This window comes from Bombus huntii, chromosome 14 (assembly GCF_024542735.1).
Source record: "Bombus huntii isolate Logan2020A chromosome 14, iyBomHunt1.1, whole genome shotgun sequence".
Classification (NCBI taxonomy): Eukaryota; Metazoa; Arthropoda; class Insecta; order Hymenoptera; family Apidae; genus Bombus; species Bombus huntii.
In genome coordinates, this window is record NC_066251.1 from 2,376,436 (window position 1) to 2,404,142 (window position 27,707).

The 27,707-nt window shown below is 35.6% G+C and overlaps 1 protein-coding gene and 2 long non-coding RNA genes across 13 annotated transcripts in view; 2 read left to right on the top strand and 1 right to left on the bottom strand.

Annotated features, from left to right (window-relative positions):
• The window catches only part of LOC126873492 (zinc finger protein 628-like), a 36,693-nt gene extending 22,169 nt beyond the window's left edge, over positions 1-14,524 (top strand). The window contains exon 6 of the mRNA XM_050634388.1: positions 10,575-14,524. Within this exon, the coding sequence (XP_050490345.1) occupies positions 10,575-10,867 (293 nt within the window). The 3' untranslated portion in view covers positions 10,868-14,524. The remainder of the gene's footprint in view (positions 1-10,574) is intronic.
• A 6,017-nt stretch (positions 14,525-20,541) lies between these two features.
• On the top strand, positions 20,542-25,926 carry LOC126873484 (uncharacterized). Of its 11 annotated transcripts, none has more exons than XR_007692427.1 (7): positions 20,542-20,832; positions 20,900-21,048; positions 21,447-21,633; positions 23,065-23,167; positions 23,235-24,492; positions 24,604-24,938; positions 25,014-25,160. It is a non-coding gene; the product is annotated as an uncharacterized LOC126873484 (long non-coding RNA). The 11 variants fall into 11 exon arrangements; XR_007692430.1 differs by having other exon boundaries at positions 20,542-20,689; XR_007692429.1 differs by lacking the exons at positions 20,542-20,832; positions 20,900-21,048; positions 21,447-21,633 and adding an exon at positions 22,357-22,498.
• LOC126873486 (uncharacterized) lies at positions 24,532-27,460 on the bottom strand. The gene is made up of 3 exons (XR_007692432.1): positions 27,331-27,460; positions 24,947-27,212; positions 24,532-24,650 (listed from the first exon to the last, which is right to left on the bottom strand). It is a non-coding gene; the product is annotated as an uncharacterized LOC126873486 (long non-coding RNA).
• Between the last annotated feature and the right edge of the window lie 247 nt (positions 27,461-27,707).

Consider the following 27,707-nt stretch of genomic DNA (forward strand, 5'->3'; position numbering starts at 1 on the left):
TATGTACAGAGTTATTGCGTAATGCATAACACCGAGACATGTGCACCGCACACTTGCAATGTTTTCTTTACGTCCGTCTTCCCCTTTTTCTTTTCCTACGAATCGCTGAATTATTTCGGTAAGTAATTTCAAAGTTGTGGGTTCCATAGAACGACAAGAAAATTCGAAACAGACTGTGTAAGCTTGGCAATTTCAAATAAATCTCTGTTTAGCTTTCGTTTCGTAACTGCGTTCGCAAAAATATGAACTCGCTGTCTACTCGCTATTTTCTCATTAATTTATTCATACCGTATACATTACATACCGTGTACATTAATTTCTATATTTTAGTAATAATAATACGCGATCAAAGTGTTGGAACTTAGTAGCGTACGTACGGCAGACTTTTCAACGTATATTGGCTTCTCGTAGCGTTCCGATAAAAGCAACCTTGACGGATAATTGCGCTTAATTGCTGGGGAATTATAAGAACACCGCGTGGACGAACGAGCATCGAATTCTAATGGATCGGCGGAAAGTAAAGCGATTTAAACGTCAGATAACAGCCGACCAAGCTACGGTTTCTTTCTGAATATTATTTAGCTTTTTCGTTTTTGCGATTTAACTTGTTGATTAGTCGCTAAAGAGACGGACACCTAATGTTATGTTTTGTTACACGTGTAGCACGTTATCGTTATGTGTCACGTTTGGACTAGTATCAGTATTTAATTGTTGCTATTAATAACGGTCGGTATAATGCGACGAAAATTGTAAATGGAAGTCGCGAAGTACTGGCTGATTATACAAAAGAAATTATAGAAACTAGATCGTTTATCATAAAGAATGATATGTGATTAATGACTCCACTTATCTGTATGTTTTAATGTATGCCACAATGTAGGAATAAAATATAGGATATAAGTTCAAATACGCGAAATCTACAATAAACACGTTGCAAATTAGTGCCATTTCCATGTACACAATGCTTCTTTTACATTCCATATTCGTATTTAGTATTCTATACTGTGTTATTTCATTTTTTATAATAATTAATAGCATCAAATTAGACGATAACGTTCACCTGGTAATTTGTACAATATGTTTGTGCATCTTTGCAAGTAAATTAATCGAGTTTTATAAAATAACTATGTCACTAACAAAACTAATTTTATATAAAATATGCTTTTGAGTCTAAGAGATTTGAAATTTTCTGCAGCCAAAACACGTTCTATTTCCATGTACACAATGCTTCTTTTACGTTTCATATTCGTATTTAGTATTCTACACTGCGTTATTTCATTTTTTATAATAACTAATAGCATCAAATTAAACGATAACGTTCACCTGGTAATTTGTACAATATGTTTGTGCATCTTTGCAAGTAAATTAATCGAGTTTTATAAAATAACTATGTCACTAACAAAACTAATTTTATATAAAATATGCTTTTGAGTCTAAGAGATTTGAAATTTTCTGCAGCCAAAACACGTTCCATTTCCATGTACACAATGCTTCTTTTACGTTTCATATTCGTATTTAGTATTCTACACTGCGTTATTTCATTTTTTATAATAACTAATAGCATCAAATTAGACGATAACGTTCACCTGGTAATTTGTACAATATGTTTGTACATCTTTGCAAGTAAATTAATCGAGTTTCATAAAATAACTATGTCACTAACTAAACTAATTTTATATAAAATATACTTTTGAGTCTAAAGAAGAGATTTGAAATTTTGCTGAAGCGAAAACACGTTCCATCCAGATTATATTCCATCTCTACTTCGTTGCCAATTTTCTACAGAGCCACCTAGTATATTTGCATAAACATCTCCGGTCTAATCGTTACAACCGTTCGAACAACCAAACTTTTATATCATGGAGAATATTAACTAACCGGTTTAAAATTCATACGCTTCTCGATGTCTGTTTTTCGTTTTTGCTATCGTTGAGGAGAAAGATATATAATCTCATACAATTCACCGGCATGATATAAGACTAGGGTAAAGGATATTCGACGACGACTACCGGAGGGCATAAATGAATCGTGAGGAAAGATTCGTTGAACTCGAACAACAAATTGTACTCTAAAATACGGCAGCACTGTAATAATCCTTTGGGTAATAAGTAGAAACCCGGGCTGAACAGTGGTTACACGCAGTTTGTAAATTGTTTGCCGGACTTTTCTATAGCGAAACTTTGCCGTATAAATAATTCCTGTGGGAGATACGACACGCCTCGTCGTCACAGTATCCACCCTGTTCTTACCTCTTCGCGACAACACGTTTGAAATTTTATTTCACATTTAATTCTCAACAAAATACAACAAATAGAAAACGTTCTCAGCGTCGTTTCTCCTATGATCGTTGTAATAATCTCATTTGCGTTATACCTGAGCAATTTTAAGTAATATTGCCATATACATTTTACGATGAAGCAAAGTTACATTTTGTTTAAATCTTTCTATTCGAAATTGGCGAGATTATTTGGATAATAAAAGTAATATCCACTTTTTGCCAATAGAAATTGACGATTAAATTAAAAAAGAAAGGATTAAAAGGTAAAATTAAAAGAATTAGGAAAGAATTAAAAGGTAGAATTGGAATAGTAGAAATAGTAGGAGGAAAAGTAGAATTTAGAGAACATTAAAAGAATAGAATTATTCTCAATGATACTCGAGTTATAAAGTAGAAAATACGCGCAGAATTGCGATACATTACGCGTCATACATTGTTACATCTCTTTCTGATTGCTGTGAAATTTAAACAGAAAATAAGGAAAGGAAGAGTAAGAAAACGTCTGGATAGAGAAATAACATAGCTATAGTTCTTTCGAATAGACAATAGGTGAGCAAGTTTCCCCTCAAACCAGCGATATAAGCAATTGAAAATAAATATAAGAAAGACATAGAACAGGAAGCAGCGATCTAAGGGAGGTTATCGCTAAAGTTTTACATACATGCGGTGGTCTTTCTTCGTTGATACACGCACATCATGGTAAATTGCATACCCTAACATGTACTTTCATTGAAATTGTCCTCTTGCCTGGCAAAAGCCGATGAAACATCGCTTTATATCGAAATGAGTATATCGAGGAATTTTATTGTCGTGTTCGCATTAAAAAGTTTCGATTGCAGATTCTTGCACCGTCCACTCCACTAATCTATCACGTCGAGTTATCGTTGTTAAACGATAGTTTACTGCTTTCTTTTCTCTATCGCTTACTAAAGCGATATTTCAATTAAGGCTAAAACGTTCAATTTCGTGTTCGTATGAAAATTAGATTTCCTACTTTCCATTTCGCTTTATTTTATTATATATTCGTCGTATAATAATAATAATAATAATAATAATAATGAAAAGCCATACCAGTCGACTGTATCTTGTAATAATTTCTTAATTTTATTATCAGAATACGTAAGCAATATACAAACGTAGATGCTCGTACGAATCATTGACTCTGAAGAAACTTTGAAGCGAGGAACGAATAAGATTCCGAATCAGACGATTTCCGATACATGAAAATCCACTGTTGGTGGACGACGTTGGTCCCAGATAATCCACGCGACGCCATTACATGAAGTTCATTAAGCGGTCGCTGCATAATTAAACTGGCGGGCTGCTACCAAAACACACGCACGTGTCGACACACACGCGAAAAGGCCGAGTATCCAGTGCTATCATTAAAATCGGCCACGAAGTAAACGTTTCAGACGGTAAATATTTAAGTCGACCGCTAAGGGCTCGGTAATGAGAGTCGAGATGGATCGATACATGGCCACGTACGCGTACAAGAGGACGAATACGCGCGTTCATCGGTTGCTGACACACTTGATAAATATTACCCATCGGCTGAAATTGCTTTCAAATTTCCTCCTTCTTTTGATACGCCTTTACGAGATTTTACCGGCTTGGCAACTAAGTGATCGCGGATTTTGTCGTTAGGTGGTATCGACAAAATCCGCAATCGCTTGCTTGCCAAATCAATAATTCTATGGCGAGTAATTCTAACGACCGGTCGCTTCCTTTTTAACGTATTTTCGCTACGATGGTCATGCACGCGCGATCATTCACCCTCGACGATGAGATTTTCTAAAAGACGAAAGGTGCAGGTGCTGTGTAAACTTGGGAGATCATCGTCTTTCAGTTGAACTTTCAGCAGTTGGAAACGATTATGATATCGATTTCGCTTCTTAAATTATGATTCTGCGAAGCTTTTAGTTTAGATAGTTGTTGTTTTTGTAATTCTATATTTGCTCTAAAGGGAAGAAAAGGTCGTAGAATTTTACAATTGAAACACGATTATGTTATATATTTTGCTAACAATAGTTCATTTTTTTTTTATTGTACAACTGTTTACTGGCAATGATTTTCGATATTACGTTAGATTCGAATGTTAAGTTTTACAAAAATATTGATAAGCAATCGTATGTTGTGGAAATTTCTACGGATTGATAATTTTTTATTGAACGTTTAACGTACGGTAAGTGCGTTTATTATGTCATTAGAAAACCAAAGTAATAAGAACCACTTGAATTACCACTTAATCAGTGGGATTTCGTGGCTTTTTCTACGATTACTCGATAAATACCGATACTGTGCGTATCATGACGCGGAAACATTTGGACAAACAGAAGGATCACGATTTTTGCCGGCTGTGTTTTCGAATGTTTTTTCGGCTCTGATCGCCAGTTGCAACGTCGAGTTTATCAAGCCCGCATACAATTTCACGAGTACACGTCACATTTTTGGCGTTATCTGTCGCGCAAACACAGACAGGAATCACGAAAGGAAAAAATAAAAGAACGTAACGCGGTGTACAGAGATCGCAGAGTCCGTTCAAGTTCAAGTATAATTAATTAACATCGCAGCAGAAACGCAAACACGATAGAATTAGACTCGAACGATTGAACGGTGAAATTTTAAGAATCGAATTTGTTGTAGGCGAAATATACACAGGTATCGAGATTCGAACGGAATTTAAAGTGCACAGGTAATTTTTTCAAAGTTACATTTGAATAACGAATACTTAATAATATCTATTGCACCGAAGATAAACTTGAAAGCAGCTTTTGTATATTTTTTAAAGAACGCGAATTTTTATTGCTTTAAAATTACTTTGAATGAAGCTTTTCTATATATTTTAAGATATCGCAACAATTTGTTGCTTTTCCTAGCGATCTGCTGCATTCAATCGATACGTTAATATTTAATTATCTTTTATATTTTATTCGGCAATCACCTTGACTGAAACAAAGAATGTCCTCTTTAATTTTGACACATAAAATAAACTCAATTTCAATAAAAATGATAAATTAGTCGAAAGAAGTGGTTATTTCAGGTCGTTACTTTTTATTTTTATTCCAAACAAAATTTCTCCAAGTATGATCTTGATTAATCAGTTTATTTTAAATCCATCCAGCCGCTCGACTAAAGCAAACAAAATCAAACAAAAGATTCACGATTGATCGGAATTTCCTTTATCGCTTTTATTTTTAAATCATTTCATTTCAAATCAAACTTTTTTTTGTCTGGCTGCGTTGTCAGCGTGCTAAATGAATTCGTGAGAAGATGAATTTGACATTTTTTTTTTTTTTTTTGACCCAAGCCACAGTCTAGGAAGAAACTTCTTGCAGTGTAATGAAAAATTTATTACTCCGTGACGCTTTCACTTGGGAAACTACAAGATGAAAATCGTTTGCCCGCCGTACACCGTCGAAAGAGCTTTTGAAAAGACATTACGCTTCCGCTGCAATATGTTGTTCCTCTGATATGCAAAGTGGAACTCTTTAGCTGGCCATACAGAACGTTTCTGTGATCGAAATACATATAAGCACGCGACCGATTCTGTGTCATTAGGTGTTTCCTCCTCTTCATGGGGAATTTCTCCTGTTAGATTCTTGCACACGTTGTAGTAAACGCGTAAAATCCAATGAATGCTAATAACTAGATTCCGTATATTTATACGAATGCATATTTCCAAGAAAATAATTAGAAAAATGGTACCTGGATAGAAAATTAGTTTACTTATTAAATATTATAATGGATATTTTTATGTACATACTTACAGTGGTGTACAAAACAAATTTTAAATAATACGAAGAGACAGCATAATTTTAGAAAATAAGATTGTGATTGACAGATGAGAAAGGACAAGCAGCAGATATAATGCTCCAAAATAAACAACTTGTTACCAACATAGTTTTCTTTTGTTTGTCATTGTAAGTGCAATAGAACATGCTTTACTAGTCAAAATATCTTATTTCCTAAAAAATAGAAACTTTGTGAGTAATACGAAGAAACAGCATAATTTTAGAAAATAAGATTGTGATTGACAGATGAGAAACGACAAGCAGATGTAATGCTCCAAAATAAACAACTTGTTACCAACATAGTTTTCTTTTGTTTGTCATTGTAAGTGCAATAGAACATGCTTTACTAGTCAAAATATCTCATTTCCTAAAAAATAGAAACTTTGTGAGTAATACGAAGAAACAGCATAATTTTAGAAAATAAGATTGTGATTGACAGATGAGAAAGGACAAGCAGCAGATATAATGCTCCAAAATAAACAACTTGTTATCAACATAGTTTTCTTTTGTTCGCCATTGTAAATGTAATAGAATATACTTTACTAGTCAAAATATCTCATTTCCTAAAAAATAGAAACTTTGTGAGTAATACGAAGAAACAGCATAATTTTAGAAAATAAGATTATGATTGACAGATGAGAAAGGACAAGCAGATATAATGCTCCAAAATAAACAACTTGTTACCAACATAGTTTTCTTTTGTTCGCCATTGTAAGTGCAATAGAACATGCTTTACTAGTCAAAATATCTCATTTCCTAAAAAATAGAATCTTTGTAAGAAAACTCAAACTTTCAGCAATCAGATAATTTTATTGCACGGAGCATTTAATGTTCGAGTTACTTCGCGCTATGTGCTATCTTTAACGGTACCGTAGAATCCTGTTCGACTTATTGGAAAGCATCGTTAATAATTCCTTTGTGTAATATCGTCACCTTCGTCTATCAATCTATTTAGAATTGTGTCTAAAAAATCGTACGCTGACGCAGCTATGTTCGCCATGTTTAATTTACGGGAAAATCATTTCGATAATAACGTAGCACCACTCGATGAGGATACTCGTGTAGACAACCATCTTTCATTAGTTATAAAAGGGTTAGGTAGATCGAAAGCCGAGCGAACAATTACGATAATGGTATTTTTCCTCGCGTCGTCCTAAGCGGTGACACAAACGAACCAACGCTTGTGATAACAAGGCGTCATCATCGTCGCGTTCCGCCATTGTTCGTATTTATAGCGGACCCGATAAGTCCGATGATATATCGATGCAAATCGATTCGCAAGCAATATATGTACGTTGACTGAGAAACGAAGGAAAACGAAAGGGAAGCCGTGTGACGATTGCTGGTGACATTTTTATCGCTCTACAAGAGAGTGTTATCGGTCGCCTCTTTCATTCTCTTCCGATACCCTTACGCTTTTTTATTGATTGCAAGTTGGTACTTTATTCTCTTCTTTATACCTCTCTAATTAATTTTGTATTCGTCTATTTTTATTCTTTATGGTACGAATGGTAATAAGTATAGGAAAGATAAGAAGTTTCGTTTAGGTCGGTTGTCATATTTCCCTACCAATTTTCACTCCTTTCCAATTGCTTCTAATTTTTCGTGAACAAGATTCGTCACGATTACTTTGACATTCCGTTCATTCCAAATTCAAGAATGAAGCATCGAACATCACAAATCGAAGCATCGCACGTCTCTTCATTGGTAGATTCCTCATCCTGAAACATAAAGGATACAAGGACCTAAATCGTGAATATTAGTTCTAATTGCTGATTCGAAAAGGAAACAGATAATCATCTTGCATTTCCATCTCTTCTCCACTTGACTTATACTCGTTCCTTTTTCTATTCAATTTATTCCTTCTTTTCTCCATTACACATTGCTATTTCTCACCTCTCTCTCTCTCTCTTTTGCTTTTACTATCCGTTCTCCTTTCACTGCCATACTTTTTTTTTCATCTTCCCTACTCCTTTCCACCTTCTTCTCCACTCTTTTTCTCTTTCCCTTTTTTCTCTTCTTTTCTGCTGTATCCCCCAGCAATCTTCTCTTCTCACGCTGCCGTTCCGTTCACAGTTTCCCCTCTCCAAATCATTATTATACGTAGCAACGATCTTTATACATACTTAATAATCTTCTCGTCTCTTCTTACACCCCGTGCACAATTTCTCTGCAAATAATTATTGTACATATTAGCCTATAGTCGATCGAGAAAATGTCACACGTTGGCCGTGGATAATCGGAAAAACGAGCAATCCACGAACCTAACCGCGATGAGAATTCCCTCTTTTTTTTTCCCCTCCACACCGCGAGTTTTTGCACCCTCGGAGATAAATGTCGCACGATCACGGTGACGTCGGCCAGGACGAAAATTAATTTCTTCTCGATAGAATCTTAACGACGATGGGACCCCCGCGGTACGCAACTTACGTATGAGCCGTTTTATCGGCATTTTACAATCGGTTCCAGTGTTTGCCTGGAATTTTTCGAGATAGAGAAAGAGAGGTTAACCGGGGCTGTTTGCACGATTTATCGAGACGATCATCGTTAGACGACCGCTCGAGGTCTCCTCCGAACGAGTTTTTCCTCTTATCGGTAGCCCGATCCGCATAAAAGATCGTTCTTAAAACCAGGCTGATAATGGTTCTCGAGCAAATATTTAAGTTTCCTGGAATTTTCTTCTGCACGGTTCACCAGCGGAACTTGGCGGGCGTTCGCGCTTAATAGCCATCCTCTGTTTGCTCGGAACGTCGTGCGCACTGAATTACGCTCTGATATCCGCTCGGACATATTTAAAAACAGGTATTTAAAAAGCAGTTAGAGTGGTACACTATGAATATTTAGAGGCAACCGTATTCAACGTGTAACGCGATGTCGCGCCGCTTGAAATTTATTCTTTGCTCGCAATCTTTATAGCTCGTGGACTGAGTTATAAGCGATATTCGATTTTCACTCTTTTACTCGCCTTTTCTCTTTATAGGAATTTTTATTATTGATATTCTAGTTGAGACATACACCGACAGTAGGAAGACGAAAGATAACAGAACCTACCAACCGACTTACAGCACACAAAATAGAATACAATTGAAACGTTGTTGCGTGTTATCCACTGTCCACGACACAATCTCACGTATCAAATTTGCTGCTTGGCTCTAGGCAGCCAGCTGTAAATATGTCGTAAAATAGGAAAAAAAAAAGAGATATTCTAGTTAATATGTTTGTAGGATGGTAGCGTTGAATCGGTGAACTAATAAACTCTGTTTTGTAGTAGTTCATCGGTTTTCTTTTGTAAAATGTATTGTATTCAAAAATTCTTTTCTTTTTTAATTTGCAAGAACAGTTTAAAGGTTTGAAAGGTTGAATCGCCTGAAAGAAAAAGAAGCGCAATGGAGGACACTTTTCTCGACGTTGACGTAAACAGATTGCTCCAACTGTCGGCGACAAACAGATCGCCACGATTTATAGGTTGATTCAGGTGCGCTCAGCTTCACCTTGACTCATTATTCCAAATCGCGTTCGACTTCTTTCCTCGCTCGTTAATCGAATTTGCAACCTGCTTCACGATTATTTGTCACGATGAGTAACTGTAAACGCGTGAGATACTTTGTTGCCAGAAATACGATGTTTGCAGTTTATGTTCAAATGCTTTTACGCATAACATAGTATAAATGAAAAATCGTTAGGTTTAGCAAATTTCATCTGACAGAGGATTTATTAATCCTGTGGCATAATTTGCGTCGTTTTAGCCTCGATCGTGCCTCCGTTGCTATTTATCGCGCAACAGTGAACTATTATCAACTATTCCACACGATGTAACCATAAACCAAAATTTTCTTTAAAACATTTTAACCCCTTGTAGCGTGACTCGACATCAGCTTCTATCTCAGGAGCTCCTTTGTCGCTCGAAAGATTCTTGGAAATTGTTTCAAGATATATCATACGCTTAAAAATTACAAAATACAACAATAGTGTGAATAATACACTGGTACTTAAGCGAATTTCTGTCTTCCTTTATTTATTTAAATTGTTACTTTTTAGTTAGAGTAAAAGCGTTGGGAGCTGCTGGTAACGAAATTGAAATAAAATTCCGAATGCAAAGGGTTAAAGATCCTCTTGCTCGTTGAAGCAACACGTAGAACAAGTAATAAAAATTCGAGTATCATAGCAAGGTTGAAAAAGAACAAATATAAATGTTGAAGCTTAACTATCGCGAATTATAAGCACAGAGAAAATTATAACACATGATAGGGAAAAACATTGTGATTTATTCGATTCCTTTGTCTATGAACATATCTACGGTAACCAACAAATATATTAAAGAAACCAGGTAAAATCATCAGAAATGATAAATAATCGTTTAAAGAACAACGTGAAAGTGTCACGAGACAGAGGAGACAGCAAGCTGGTAATTGACTAACTGCAAAAAGAAAATGAGTAAAAATAGCGAGTTTCAAAGTTTCTCAAATTTCTAAGGTGAAACCATCCGTAAATCGCTGTTGCAGGTGAGAAGCCGCATAAATGCGTGGTGTGTGGCAAGGCGTTCTCCCAGAGCAGCAATCTGATCACGCACATGCGCAAGCACACAGGCTACAAACCGTTCCAGTGTGGTCTCTGCGACAAGGCGTTCCAGAGGAAGGTGGATCTGCGACGTCATCGAGAAGGACAGCATCCAGCCGCCCCGGCGCTCGATTATCGCTCGCTCCAACTACCCTCGCAGCCCGCCAACGTCAAACACTCTCCTCCTCTACAACCTGCCCCCGGTTATCACATGATACCTGTCCCCGGTAATAGTTGAGATTCTTTCACGATCTTGTCACGAACACCGTCTGCCTGTCATTTCCTTCTTCTTGCTCTTTGTCCCCGCGTGAATGCCGAAGAGGCACAGTTGAAGAGAGAGAAGTACTATACATAGCAAAATGAGAGATAAGGAAGAGATGGATATGCGGATGCAAATTGGAAGATAATGGATGGATAGGATGATACAGTATGTGTGTAGGGTGTTGAGAGGTTTGTTGAAGATAACAAGATAAGAAAAAGAGCGTGTGTTATTAGTATCAAATAGATATGAAATCTATTCTCGTTTCGGTAACTGCGGTAGATTTGAAGTTCAAGTATTCTTTAGGGATGTTGCTGTAGCTACACTTGGTAAAGCTACACTTTGTTCAGATTTTAACAATCCTCGGAGAAATTCCTTAAAGAAGAGAAATTCCAATCGAAAGAAATATTATAAAAGTTCGAAATCGACTCCAAAAATGAACTACTCTTAATTACAATTGCTACGTGACGAATGAAAGAATCATATTTTAACAAATTTCGTAACTTCCAGTACAACCAACGATCGTACGTTGTACAGAAGAGAACTATCGTTTTTCCAAACGACTCGAATCACATGTTCCCACGTCTTTGGAACGTTACATTCTTTCTCAACACCCTCTGTTCACGCTCGTATACAAAACACGGAAATATTAAAAGATCGGAAGAACAAACGAGGAAGAATGCTCGTTTATACGATGCACGGTAGTTCGATCGAGATTCAAAGCGGACAAAAGTACGACCATCGTGATCGAAGAATCACGCATTCCACGAACAATCGCTTATATTTCGAACGCAACAAATTTGCATTTTCTATCGTCAAAGGAAGATTCGAACTGCGTAACGAACGTATTAGATGTAGGCAGACACCTGTTCCAAGTGGCTGGCCCTGTTAATAACCGGTACTTGTATACCTGCGAGCTGTTCAACAATGAAAAAACGCCTTAGGGGAGGCACGCTTTTGCATATTTCTCGAGCTAAACTAGCGGTCCTCGGCGAGTGTTACGAGATCGACCACTGTTTTGAGGTAGGGAACCTTCAGCCGTCCATTATTGCTGTACTTTCGGTATGTAACGTACATGTATATATATAAATATACATCTTATATAGATATATATTGACAAAAATTATGTTATATATACATATGTGTGTATAATTATATATACATATATATAATTATATATATGTATATATATACACGCATTGAAGCAAGCAGATACGTGTGTATACATATGTACACGTATATACGTGCGTGTCACGTACAAAGATACGTATTTAGGAAAAATTAAAGAAGTTATAGAAGACTATGGAATTCTTTAGTTTAAAAAAAAAAAAAAAAGAGTATTGATTTTCGATATTACGTATGAAATTCAGCGGCGTATTTCGCGAAAAAGAAAAGACGCTATCGTGTGTTTGCATGTGTGTACACATATATCGGCGCGTATAAATCCGTATAATATTATATCCGAGCCAGCGTTACCAATTGCACGTGCAGGGTTTTCAAATACTTAGTTGTATGCTCATTTACATTTAGAAGCGATTTTGCTAATCACTTAATCGCTCGAGTGGCAATGTGTCGAGCGAAGTATAATTCTTGGTATTCTGAAGTATAGATCTTGGTATTTCATATAAAAATATAAAAACCATTTGTTAGTGTTGTAAGAAAAAATGTATAAACAATCTTGTAACATATCTGATCTTTAGAAAAGCTCGTTTTTCCTTTAGAGATTATTAAAATGAATATAAAGTGAATTCGTTCGACGATCAAATCTGTGGGACGAAAAATAATTGAATTTGAATCTTGTAAAACTTTTTATGCCATCGTCATCTCTAAAAGAGACGACGATAACGAAGATACAGTATAAAGTGTAGCTAATTGTAATTAAATTGCCACTCGAGAGATTGGAAAGTAAGAAGTTCTTTCGAAGTGTGTTTTTATATAATAATTAAATATCGATCGAGTATCGATTAAATGTACAGTCGTGCCGCAATAATCACCATGCTGCCCGGTATTTTTCATATTTTTTACTATTTCTACCTCCTGCAATCAGACTCACGAGTGGACAGAAGGTCTATTTCAAAGGAACGTGTCTTATTTAAATTAATCGTTTTTATTAATAACGCTATTTCATCGTACTTTTTAGTTTAGGAATTTTTGATCGCAAATAGGAAGATGAATTATTATAAAAAAATAAGCGGATTTTTCTTAATAAAGCAATGCAATTGCTTGGCAATTATTCGCGCGATATTTTTAAATATGTACGAAATTTATATCTAGAATTGTAAAAAATGTGTATGGATAATGTTAATTTTATGTTTAGGTAGAAATCTTATTTTTTATTAGCTTGTAAAATTCCTTTTTCGAAATGTATAGAAATTATAAAAAGAATTGTATTTTCCAAAGCCAAAGAAATGTTTATTCATCTTGTGCAATTAATATTAGTTTTATTTAGATTCTCATAGAGAAATTAAATGACAAAATCTCATGTGCTTTTTATTTGCGATAAAAATTTCTGCTTAAGTACCGAAACTCCACCGGTGCCATCGAAAGCAAAAAACAGATTTTTGCCCGAGGAAATGAACAAAAAGACGCGAACTTTTAAACTCGCGTTAAATTCGATCTAGTTGAAAGAAAAATCCCATAAATCGGAAACTTGTATCTTTTTATCGGCAATTTCTCGAGCTTGGAACCACTCGTTAAAGAAAGAAATTATTAGTTAAGCGCTGTTCTTCGATACGTTCCGCCCTTCAAATTGTACTAATTGCACAAAAGTAATTGCGAGAAGAAAAAATTCGGGGACGATGTATTGTAAATAATTTTATGTTCTCGTCGAATTAGGAGAGAAACGAGGCAGAAAGGAAAAAGAAAGGACTAAACGATTTCACTAGAAATTCGATGTCTGGCAAAGAATCATAGCGGCTAGAGGACCAAAGATATATTATAAGTCGGACCTAGTCGAATGGTATTGTTCGGGTCGAGATGAAAATTCAGTGAAAATGTAAAAAATCGCCACGCCCGAAAATTCACCAAAGACTTTGGTCCTTTTTTGCGTACGTACGAATTGTATTATATCTACTATTAAGATTAATCGATCGTCCAATTGAGAGCGAGATATCACCGTAAGAAGTTGATATTTTTTCAATGTCTCTAATTACAATCGTCGAAATAATTGTTAAACCGTGCGATCGCGTCTTATGGTTATGACCGTAATTATCGAATTTTAATACGTCGACGAACAAAGATTTGTATTCGATCGAATAATCAATCTTAACCCTGGAACTATTGTAATTAATTCGTTTTCACGACCACGTGGATCTTTAAGATCTGCCTTCTTGGGAAATATCATAGCCACTGATTTTCCACGATTTTTCAACGAAGTGATCGTAACAATTCTGTAAATTTCTTTGGAACGTTCGATTATGACAAAACGATGATCTAAGGGTTAACGATTAGTGAAATTTAGATAAGGATGAAAGACCGATAGATCGATAAGTAGATTTAATCGTATGAGAGCGTGAGAGGCGTGCGATTGTCGAGCGTATTCGCGAGGGACTTGTATTAATCGGTAAAACCAAAAAATATGTTCATAATTGGTATAAAAGTGGTATCAATTGAATAAATTGTTTTTCTTACAAAATACATTTATATACATTTTTCTTCTTTGCGATATAGAAAGACAACTTTCGCTTGATTAGAAATCAACGTTATGATCGTTACGTAATAAAATATTAGAACGTAGCAACTTGCGTGAATTTGCAGGAATAAGAATCGTCGATATTTAACAAGCGAATAGCATAATTCTCTGCCTTGTCAATTGTAATTATTCCACGGTATAATTGACGAAATTACCATAAATGACGATCAACATAATCAAACCGTGACATTACTGTATCTACGATCTTCCTATACTTCTTCGACGAAGAAATAGCAGAGAGGAAAAGTGACTGATCGTAAATTTAGCAGAATTTCTGAAATTGTCATAAGTAGATACTAACACGGTGAAACTGCGACATTTTCACGCTAATTGTTACTTCACAGTTTTTAAAAACCGAAAACGCCCGATTGTCAATGAAAAGTGACTCATCGTCGATGAATAAGTAACTGAGCAAGTGAAAAGTTGGAAATGCTTTTAAACCTACTCTATCTTGAAGGTAATTAAAACGAGGAATAAAATTTATCGCGCGAAGCACGTTTCCTAAATGAAAAATGACCGCATAAATAAATAATCGCGTTTTATTTGGAAGAGTCGCAGCTAACACTTCTTCACGAGAGGTCCTCGAAAGGTATCATCAATAATTTCTTCCATTCTCGCTGCCTGGTCACGTGAGGCGAATAATCGTGTAAGAGTGTAGGTTCCATAGCGTTTCGCTTATCTTTGTTATAACAGTTAACGTAGTTCACTGCGACACGTCGCAATATAAATAACGAGTCGGTAAACAATAGCGTTTTTCTACAGCCATTCGCGTCACGCTATGCGGATGACGAGCTTCATGCTTCTACGATACAATTACAATTCGCGTTGTTTCATAATCTTAATATTTTTGTTAGGTGATCCCGTAACTTGTGGTCCGTAAATATATAACGTGGTTTTTATACGAAATTTTTTTTATAACAAACGGAATAGCGTAAAAGGGAATGAGAAGGTAAGTAAGAAAGGGCAGACGAGCAAAGTAAAATAAAATTAGAGAAAGAGATGGCGTAAAATTCGTCGAATAACACAGTGGTAAAGATAATTATAAAAGTAAGACAATCAGGATTCGATAAATAAAATGTAAAGGATTATAGCGTAATACTTGCTATAATAGAATCCTTGTTGTAGTCATGACTCTAACGTTTCATTAAGAAGAAGAAAAGGCGCCCATTAAAGAAGAAGGAGTCACGTTAAAAAAAGAAAATTCCTTTTTGTCGAAGTAACTACTTCAAGAAAAACTCTACATATTTATTTATGTATATCCGTGACCTGGAGACCTGGAGACCTAGGCAGAAAAAAAAATTTAGTGAAACAAAAATATTCTAAACAAGCAGAGGTGTATATTATTGTGCCCTTATTATTATGTTTTGGATTACAAAGTCTGGGAACAAAGCAGCTAATAAATAGATTTCTATTTATGTTTCTTGTAGCTTTTAGCTAAAACTATAAGGTTAACTTTTTTGGTAATGTCCTTTTGCTATAAATATATGAACGTGCTCCCTATCTATTCTATTGTATAGTAACACTAAGAGAGTAAGGATCTGGATCAGCATAATCTTATACGTTATATTTATACCTTTATTTATTTCAATATATTTTTCTATTATATTACAAATTCATCCACTCGTTCTTCTATCAGTTAACCTCAACACTTTTGTTCACCGTCAACGACAGGTTGAAATGGACACCGTGAACAATAATACAACGAAGAGAAACTGTGTCGATCTATGAACGAATACACACAGAAAAAATGCACGCGTTACGAATAAGCGTTTCTCGAATGGAATAATTTTCGTTCGTGTTATTTCGTATAAGTTGAGCAACGTTAAAATTATATTTTCGAAAACACAACACGAAAATAACATATTTTCAAGTATCTCGTGTGGAACTAACCTCGTATGGATCTAACCTCAAAATAGGTTTGAGATAGAACGGTTGAAAGACGATGGTTCGAAATTGAAACGTTTCTGGTGGAAACTTTAGAAGCCTGCGAGCGAAGCAGGTGAGAAAAAGGTAGGTAAAAAAAGAAACACGAAGCCAGGATCGACGATGTAATAGATTATCGACGATTATCCTTCGCCTTAGGGGCGTATTATCAACGGCGGATGCTTCCTTGCAAGGATATGCGATGAAAGCGCGATAGAAAAAAAGATAAATTACCCCAGATATCGTGTTCTTCCTTTATCTTAGCCGACGTTGGTCCACAGATTCTTGTCAGAACGTTTTATCGATCTGACACGGTAAACAATCACCTACCAAAACGTTTCAATAAAATCTGCAAATCGAACGAGCAATCTTTTGAACTATAAATGGACCGAAGAGTAAGAACTTGACGCGTTAACGAATTTTCACATCTTTCAGCCGCTGTGTACAGTTCAGAAAGTAATTGTCAGCTGAACTGGAAAATCTCTAGCGATCGACGTCTCGCAAGTTATCATTTGGCACAAAATTCGACTTCAAAATCGTGGGACCAGAAACGGTCGAGAAATCACCTCGCTTTTGCCTCGCTATTTATTGCAACTAAATTTTCACATAAAACACAATGGACAAGTAATTGAAATACGTCAATGTACGCGAGGAATTGGGAGGAAAAGTTTACGAGATACGCTTACGAACAAGTGATCCTTAATTGTTGAGTGTATGTTGATCCAGATCCTCGCTCTTACAATGTTATAATACAATAGAAGAAGCTATTGATAGGGAGCACGTTCGTGTATTTCTAGCAAAGGACATTAGCAAGAAGTTAGCCTTGGTGTGTAGCTCTAGCTGAAGGCTACAAGAAACAGCAATAGAAATCTACTTATAGCTCTTTTGTTTCCAGACCTTGTAACCCAATACATAATTCATATTTAAGGGCACAATAATATGCACCTCTCTTTATTTTGAATTGTTTTCGCCACATTCTATTCTCTTCGAAACAGGTCATGGATATACAAAAGAGAAGGTATAGAGTTATTCTTGAGGTAATTATCTCAACATTAATATTTAGAAAATTTGTGTTTTTCTTCGTATCGATTATTAATTAACTATTACTCGAAATTACGATTAATTGTAATTAATTAGAGAAGTTTCGGAATTCAATAAAGCGTACAGAGTTTAGAAAGAGCCATAAAACGTTCTTCCTATAGTTTCTACTACTGTTTTCCATTCTCGCGCATATGTTAAAACAAGTGCAACCGTAAAAATCAGTTCTGCCTGTGAATTCCATTCTATTCTCCGTTCGTTTCTCCTGCGTTCGCCTAAGCAACAGGAGCATCCAGTCCAGTGCTACAGATTGCTTCCGTTGCAATGAACGTACGCGAAATTAAATATTCATACGCTTGGAATTTCGCTACGACTGGCTAACAAGATTTACGATTCGACATGGTCATGTTCGCCCGAACTATGCGTATCGCGCCACTAAATTAACGACCAGAAGTTTCTTTATCATCGTAGACGTATTAACATAAAGGGTCACGTGTTCGTTTCGTACGCACGAGCAAGTTGCGAGAATACGCGGCTACGCTTTTCCAATTATTTCCCTGTTCGTCGATCCACGTCACGACCCACGTCAGCCGCAATCTCTCGACTTGCTTGCGAATCTACGCTTGTACGTAGAACGAACGAGCGAAGAAAAGCTTGTCAAATACCGTCGAATATTTTTCTCTGCTATAGTCTATAACGTTTGTTTCGTACGACAAGCTTTTATTCTATATCTTCGATTTATTTTCTTCGCGTAGGATCATTTTCTGTCCAGTTGTACTACGATCGTCTCCACCCAATATAAATACGTTCAATGGTACTGTGGCGGATCGGTATCAACGCGGCGCAACACATGCCGGGCGATCCGCGAGTACCAACCGCCACCACCAGAGGGCTACGACGACGACGAGTCTGCCTATCTCGCTAGCGGTCGAATATACAGGCGCATGATATAAATACCGCATCTAGCGAGACTTCCTCTACGTGTAAGGTAGGAACTACCGGGCATAGCCTTACTGACGAGTCCACCGGTAGTCCCGGGTCGAAACGCAAACTCCTCTTTTCACCACCTAGCTCCGACTACACCTCCGCCATAGTACGATATAAATTTCCTAGATGTTTGTGAAGAAATAATGACTTGCTATTCGTGTGAAATATCGTATAAGTCCGTGTGATACGATTGTTTACAATTGTTTAACTTGTCGCTGCTGGTAGTAGCCAGCAATCAACCTTCAAAGGTAGCTGCAACATTAAATAAAATAATTTAGAAAAGAGAGAAATAATTATTACCACGTTACGTACCTGGTTGACGTTTAATCGAATAAATCCGCCGATATAAATTAATAGAAGCAACAAAATATGAAATAATCTAGATCCAGGCAGGAAAAATAGCCGTGGGCTGGTCAACTGCGAGGGTCAGAGCCATCCCGATGCCTCTAAACTCGGGCATAAACACGCTACTGAGACTGCAGTCATCTAGCGAGAAGCACGACTTTTCGCTGAAAATCGAGAAACGTTAACAGGAACGTAGAACGTTGCAAGCAGGTACCAGCGACTGTTAGTGCGACAAGGAGCGCCGTATTGAGCGACAAGGACAGAGATATATACTTCTCTCTCCAATCCTACGGAACGTTCATCGACCACAGCCTTTTCTGCGAAAGATTTAGACGATTTTGGGGCCGTGGAACAAAGACTGGACACCGAACGAATTTCCTTGGACGGTTTTCATTGTGAATTTCTGTTCAATCGATGGGTAATTAACGATTATTGCATCGAGTATCGAGACTAAGGCGATTATATGATGATGCTCTGTTAATGCCGAACGTCTGCAAGAATAATTTCATTCAAATGTAATAATACAGGTTTCATCAGGCTGTATGCTTTAAATTACATCCGAAAAAGTCGTGAATTAATTAATATAACGTAAATTGTACGTGAGTTCGTTGCACAGATTCTCGTTCAGTACATTTGCATAGGGAAGTTCGTAAGTTATTCCTCTTAATTCGCCTCTTTTCTTTTCACTTTTGTAATTCACTTGTTTGCCCGATTTATAAACCTTGAAACACTAGAGCCACGTAGCTGCGAAAACGTGCAACTAATTTCCATATCTGTCCATTGTAGCACAATGGTGCGTTCCTTGTCTATCGGACTGCTGCTATCTATCGGATCCGGCTGAAACTTCGAGAAAGTAACAGGAACATAGAATGTGCGAGGAGGTATCTCAACTCCTGTTAGACCAGGACAGCTACATTGTGCGACAAGAACAGACATGCGTGACGTCACAGACAAGGACGGCTATATTGTGCGACAAGGACAGACATACGTCTCTTTCTAAGTCGTTGAATTTTCATCAATTGCTCCGTTTCTGGGACAAATTCCCGTACTTTTGGAATCGTAGAATATAGGGGGGATCCCTGACAACATTCTGGCATCGCTTTTGACCGGAATTTGTGCCTAATTATTCAGTTTTTAACAATTATCCACGGACGTCCCCTCGTCACCAAGGGGCGACGCCGTGAATTTTCGCATAGTTTTCGCCACGCGTAATCAATTTACGAACTTTTACGCACGAAGAACTTAGCGTAGGATCTAAGGAAGCTTCCACAATTCCTTAGAGAGCGAATCAATGCCGCAAAAGGTTGATATTTATGGAAAATCGCAAATTCGTGCCGTGATAGCCGCGACACTTGCTGCGATAATTGTTGATAACTAATTAATTAAAGGAAAATTCCGGGCGAAATTGGTGTGTGAATCTTGCCAGAGACTCTACCTTTGTCGTGCGATTCTGAAAGTTCATGAATTTTACCAGGGAAAAGTGTAATTAACGAATAATCGTGAAATTAGAGGGAGAAGTACGTCTGTCCTTGTCGCACAATATGGCTGTCTTTGTCTGTGACGTCATGTGTGTCCGTCCTTCTCGCACAGTAGTGCGCTCTTTGTCTAACAGAAGTTGAGATACCTCCTCGCACATTCTATACTCCTGTTACTTTCTCGCAGTTCCAGCCGGATTCGATAGATGGCAACATAGAACGTAAACAAAGCACCACTGTGCGACAATGCACAGATATGGAAATTAGTTGCACCTTTTTGCAGCTACGTGGCGATAGTATTTCGAGATCTATAAATCGATCAAATTTTTATTTCGAAAAAAGGTAATTAATAGAATTAATTTGTGGATTTGTGTACTGCGCATCCCTCTAATTGGGGTCTCAACTTTCTTCTTAATGTAAGAAAAGGGCCCAATATTGTATGAAAAGGACAAATACGACTCTCGTTTCGTAGAATGTATAGATAGGTATAGCTTACGATTAGTTTACTATTAATTCATGCGTTTGAATAACATTCATGTGTTTTCAGTACAGATCGACGAAAATAACCTAATATTTATGAATGAAAGTGTACATATCACAACCAGGTTATGTAGAGAAATATGTTTAAGCGATCGATACCTGTATCATTTAATGACAATTAATTAATCGATTCAGATAATCTTGATTAAGACATCGATAAGGTATGGAAATATCTCTCTGGATGTTCTTGTAAAAAGAAATAGCTAATCGATCCATGTAGAATAATATTCTCATTTGATTTATGTTTACATTATTTAATAACACCTAATTTTAATTGATTTAGATAGTCTTTAGTAAGATGTCGATAAGCTATGTCTTTCTCTGGACTTTGTTTTGAAAAGAAATATTTAATTGACTCGTATAAAGGAATTAAGATAATTTAAATATACTTTGTGTCATAACAATTAATTAATTAATCGATATAAGCTCTGTTAAGTCTTCAATAAGATATGGTGATATTCCAATCGATTTAAATCTATTTTATTCAGTATTACACTTGACTAATCGATTTAAAGAAGCTTCATTGATACTTCAATAAGGCATGGAACTATTTCTTCAGATGTTCTCGTGAAAAGAAATACTTAATCACGCCATGTAAAGGCATAAGACCCATAGAAGCATAAAGGCACGATGAACCGAGAGCGTGGAGTAGAAGTCGGAGATTAACGACGCGAAGGAAAAGCCGTGTTTCCAAATGACTGCGTTGCAACGGGGATTTACTACATTTGCTGCATCTATAATTATAGGTAATAAAGTCAGAGACGTGGAAACCAGAGCAGCATCGGACTGTTGCACGAAAATGTTCGTTATCGAGGCGGCTGCAAAAATTGCTTCCAGAAACTCGTGGCTGCGCCTCTTTCCGAGTATAAACCTACCGATTTCTCGCACCATTTTAATACCAACGCTTCCTAATAGGAGAGCTCGCGTTATTATCGAAAGTCAAACTTTCTCGAGCGTCTTTACTTGTTTCGTTGAATAGAAACTACATAACAGGGAATTCTTAATTGAATTAAAAATTAAAATTTCCCGCGTCATCAATTAGCGTAAAATGAAAGTCTGTGGCTCTTCCATCTGATCCTGATTATTGCTTCTTCTTATCTTTGCTAAATATAGTTTATGCTCGTGCAAACTAATGCAATTAGCTTCACTCTTTGAATGACTCGCTTCTTGAGGATGACATATAAATAATAACAACTTCTAGGGTGAATTAAAGAAATGGTGTTCGTGAAAAATCAGAATTTAATTGTATTGTTTATAAAATTCTTCTGACAATACGGAATATATGGATTATTTATAAGCCACGGTTTCGAACGAGATAACAATCGAAAGATAATAATCTATTGGTTATAACCACTATTAGTATAGCCATTGTTAGACATAAATATCCAACGATCTGCTTTCCAAATTTATCTCGCTGTCACAAAGATCTCAACGGAGGAATAAAAATTATTGTAAAATACGAAAAGAGAGGAGAATTCAAAACATCAAAATTTCCGATTATATCCATTCATTGGTCTCCAATGGCATAGCTCATGATTATTCGAGCGGTGCTAGAAAATGTCACGAACATATGGGGAACGATTATTTAGAAGGAACGACACGATGAAAGAAGTCAGCTTATTTTTTATTCACCATCCCCACAGGGATAATTCTCCGTCGATATTTATCGAGCATGTTTCTTACGACGTAGAAAAAGTCACGATTAAAATTATTGTTCTTAGAAAAGGAATTCCCTGACGGGGAAGCAGATAAATGTTTTTGCAAGGGTCTCCACGGGAACCCGCGCGACCGTGTAAAATTTTTATTTTAATCGTTTGTTTGTAGATAATTCCAACATCGAAGAACACCGTCATCGCGTGGCTTTTATTTATTAATTATTTATTAATAATTCCACCGGGAGCATCTTGTCTAATTGACGCGATAATTATTCATACCGGTTGAATTGTGTGAAATTATGAAATTATGCGAAACATGATCATTTTTACGCAATTATTAAGAACTTTTTATTCGTAGTAGTTTGACAAAGTACGATGTATATAGGATGATTTGTTAAACGTTTTGAACTCTAGTACATATGATCTTTGTTTTTCTTTCTTTTAAACGGTTTCCCAATTTTGAGACGAATCTTCATTTAATATATAGTTAATTACAGCTTTTTCATATTATTTTTTTCGCAGGTAGAAAATTTCTTAACAGAAAAATTGAGTTGGACTAAAGATGGACCAAGATTTCGTATTATTATTTAATTTAAAAATATCCAAGAGCAAAAAATATAGAAAGGTAATATATTATATTCAATATTAATCTCATGTCATCTTTTTCTTTTATCATAATTGTTTCCTCTGAGGTCAATCCATCCGCAAGGGTTTGTGATGAAAGCGTGTCGCGCTCGTGCAAACGATTAATTCTATTCCCAGTGGTATGAAACTTGCGGTGAGCTCCATTATTACAGCAAACATAGTATTTTCCACGGTGGAAAATCCCTTAGGAGGTATTTTTCACGGAACTATGTAGGTACCAGAAACATTAATAATTCAGAGAAAGCCATCGTCGACTGCGACATTTTTAACTAGGCTTTTAAAACACTACTTGTATCTCAATATTTTTCACGTTCATATTTTTCTATAAAAATTTGATAAAATTTGTCTCGGAAATTATATTATTCTATCCTTACAGATAATTCAATAAATTCAATAATTAGATCTATTTAAATTGCATCGAGACTGCGAATAGAAATCTTGTATGCAAATTACTATGAGTAGGTGGTCTTCTCATTTCGTATTCGATAATTCGAAGAATGACAAACAAATCATTAGTGAAATATTCGATATCGTCAGCCTAGCGATGTTTCAGTGAATCGACCAAATTTCACTTTTCAGAGAGCCTTAATTTCCATAAAAGGAAATTCTGAAGCTTGACATCGATTTCAAGGTGCATTTCTCAAAGATGGGGCTTCGGAAACCCTTGAATATACCTGTCTAATGAAATGTAACAGAAATCTACACAATATTAGGGTGAAAATCATGAGGTTAACGTGGTTGTTTTGTTATGCTAATATAACGTGGCTTGACATCGTGTTTCAATTGATTTTTCTTCGCGGGTAACGTACAATAGTATAAATAGTCTCTCCAATGTGGAATTATCTTCTATTTCCTTGAATTTCGAATAAGGAGATTTATGAAATTTACTCAGGTCTTTAAGATGCTGAAGTTACTTGAAGGAATTCGTTGCGATACCGTAATGGAGATAATTATTAAAACAGAATTGTAATGGACACAAAGCATGGGTGTAAAAATTAAAGAGACGTGAAAAACAATTCTCTAAAATGTTTTGAAAAGAGCACACAGAGTATTTTTTTATCCTCGTTTAATCTACAATCTATTAAAAAATAAAAATAAACAATGTCAAACAGTATTGGTACACTTACAGCAAACGAACGAAATGTACAGAGATAAAATGAAATGACTCCATTCGACGCTGCAGACATTCGACAAAAATTCACTGGCATCGTTTGGATAATTAAATATCTTAAATATTTTTTTCTTTGTCTAAGCACATAAGGTGAAGTTCGAGCACCAATGAGAGGAACATTTTTTCCATTTCTCGTAAGTATCATGCAGAGATCTTTTATCCTCTCTTTCATTCCGTCAGATATCATGCTGACATTTAATGAAATACAGCATTTTTATGTAACTTTTACAATTTTCTTGAAATAGGCGTGGTCAGAAATCTTCAACCAAGTCGTGATTATGAGTGGATTTCACTAAAGAAATAAAAAATACTCGGTATAACAGTTTGCAATAGAAGAAAAATTATATAGCAATGTAATATAATACTTCCTTGACACAGAACAATCAAAATTATAGGGTGGTTCGAATCGTTTGTTTGATTACTCTTTACAGAAAGAAAGAATTTTTTAATTGGAAATTAAAATTATACATATCTTTACTCAAATTCTCCTTATTTAAAATGTAACAAACACTATTTAACCAAAATTAACAAACAAGAATAATGAAAGAGTGAGCTAATTTTCAAGCGATTATATTTTGATGTACAAACCATTTTTATTAATTCTCTATCGATATTTTGGGAAACCATTGTTTACATTTATATTAATTACTTACAGACTGAGGATATTATCGAATAATAAGATCAATATCAGGCAATGATTATTTCGATTTGTATCCACTGCATGCCATTCTGTGCAACGTAGCAAATTGGAAAAGCACTTCACTAGAAAATTCGTGGAAAGCATCGAGCTAGGATTGAAAATCAATGCGCTGGTTTATTGCTCACTCCAATTTCGGTGCGTCTTCTTCGAGGAATCCAATGATCTTTGTAATAACCACGGAGTCTGTTCTCGCGAAATTCGTGGTTTTCCCTGTCATGACCATACTAGGACTATGCTCGAACTTATCTTGGTACCATAACCGAGGTTTATGCGCCTCCGTTACCTCGCCAGCTCCCGCATTCGTGATACTTGCTCGCTGACTGCGCTTCATAACAGAGACGATGCGTTTTACTATTATTGGTTCTATTTTTTGCTTTTCCTCTCTTCTTTTTTAAACTATCCAGTTCCAAGAACAACTAAAAAATAGTCTCGTTATCGTTAACATATCAATATTCGTTACAGCAATACTTATGTACAATTTGATCTCGATGTAATCTGATATGGATATTTTTTGGAAATTTAGACAGTTTTTAAAATCGTTGGAACCATATATAGAGTAGATAGAGAGAGATGAGAAAATGAATACAGCGTTTTTCAACTTTTACCTAAAATATTGAAATATGTAAGCGTATCTTTGTATTCTTTCCTTGTATTCTATCTTTGCAATCACAGTCAAAATTCTATGTATGTATATGTATATCGATTTAGAAGAGTTACAAATAATATTAATTCCTCTAGGATCCGAATAACAAATTTATTTACAAGCTATCAAACTGCTTGAAGCAATCTCTGATGACTGTGATTCAGTTAACACAAGGTAAATAAATAAATTAAAATACGCTTTAAAAATGGAAATAATATTTGCTGCTTTGTTGAATATGTTCTCAATAAAACGAACAAATGAGATTCGTCGTTCACTAAACAAAAAAGTGTAATCTTACATTATATGTTTCTCACGAAGGAATTTCTCAGCAGTGTATCAATAGCTATCCCATAGACACGTTAATGCGAGAAACACTTAAATCGAATGCTCTACCGAGAAGCTGATTACTTTACGAGGAACTTTTCATGGAATACGCACGCATTTACAATTTCCTTATAGCTAAAACGGCTAACTAGTTGATATTTCTTTTTACCAATAATCGAATATTCATCTCGGGGAAAGCGAATACGAAATCTTAATTATAAGTAATCATTCCAAGATGGATGTCCAATCGCGACGGTGACATTTTACATTCGTTAAGTTACATTTTAACCACAGGAGTGCCATTTGTTGCATTAACGTCTCATTAACCGGTGAAAGTTCGCCGCTACACATTTTTTTCGTCTTTCCGAAAGCGATGCCACCTGCTGTGTCGTCCCTAGGACCAGTGACTTCATTATTCTAAGCTTTCTTTTTCTTATAAAATCATTTCCCTTTCCCGACTTTTCATTGTAGATCGTTTCATACGCCTTAAGAATCACAAAGCGATATTTAGTAATATTTTAGTTGGTAATTAACTTAGTGATACTATAGTAAACAATATACAAAATTTCTTTTCACTATTTTGTGTTTTGAAAAAACCTTCCAAAACTAAAGTATTCAATAATACAAACGTTTACTTTAATCTTTCTTTTCCATGATATTAAACGAGTACCACGTTTCAATTATTTATAATTCTTTAAGAGAAATAATTGTAATTAACCTAAATAGATGAAATTTTTTAATCTCCATAAAAAAGTTAACATTATATACATATAGCATATGTCTCAAATCGATAAAATTTCTAATCTCATTTTATATGCATTCTTTTTATTTTGTAAATATAGATCATCTTATATATTCCCAACATATTAAAGCTATTACAGTTTTCGATTTTCAGTCGCTCGAATTTCTTTCAAAATTCTTGTAGACCCTTTTCAGGGATACGAGAAAGATTGTTTTGTGTCTGGCGGAGGGTTCACTTTCACGGCTATTCAACGCATAACGTCCGTTTTGGTTCGTCGAAAATTCTTAAATGCGCATAAATTGCCAGAACATAGAAGCACAATGGTATCATTAGGGTATCGTTGACTTTTATTCCGTTAATTTATTCTGACAAGCGTGAACGTTCCATGTGGCTGCTGTTTAGAGTTTAGATCCTGAATAGTCTCGTTTACGTTAAGTTATACCTCCTAGAAGCATACAACATTTGATTATTGTTTACCACGTGATAAATCACCGTATATTACGAGTATTTTGTATTGTCATATGTTTTAGAGATTTTGAGGTAGATCCTTTGGTTTAATTTACTTTATATTTTCTTATACGTATGCCTTTTAAATTTTCCTTTCTTTACTCGTTAATAAAATACAATCGAAGTATTAAGATAAGAGAATTATTTAACATAGACTACAAAGTTCCTTGATCCTTATAAAAAAAAATGTCTAAAATGTTACTAGGATCTAATAACAAATTATTAAATTATGATGATTACATACTGTATGATTGATTAACTGTAAATAGGTATAAAATCTTTGTTTCTGAAACCGCTTCGAAGTAAAATGATTATAATATATGTACGTTAAATATTAATTTCATAGTTTTTAATTATTATGTGTTACTGACTAAATATACCTATATATAAATACATATTATGCTAGGTATAAAACACTAAGTATGAAATCTGT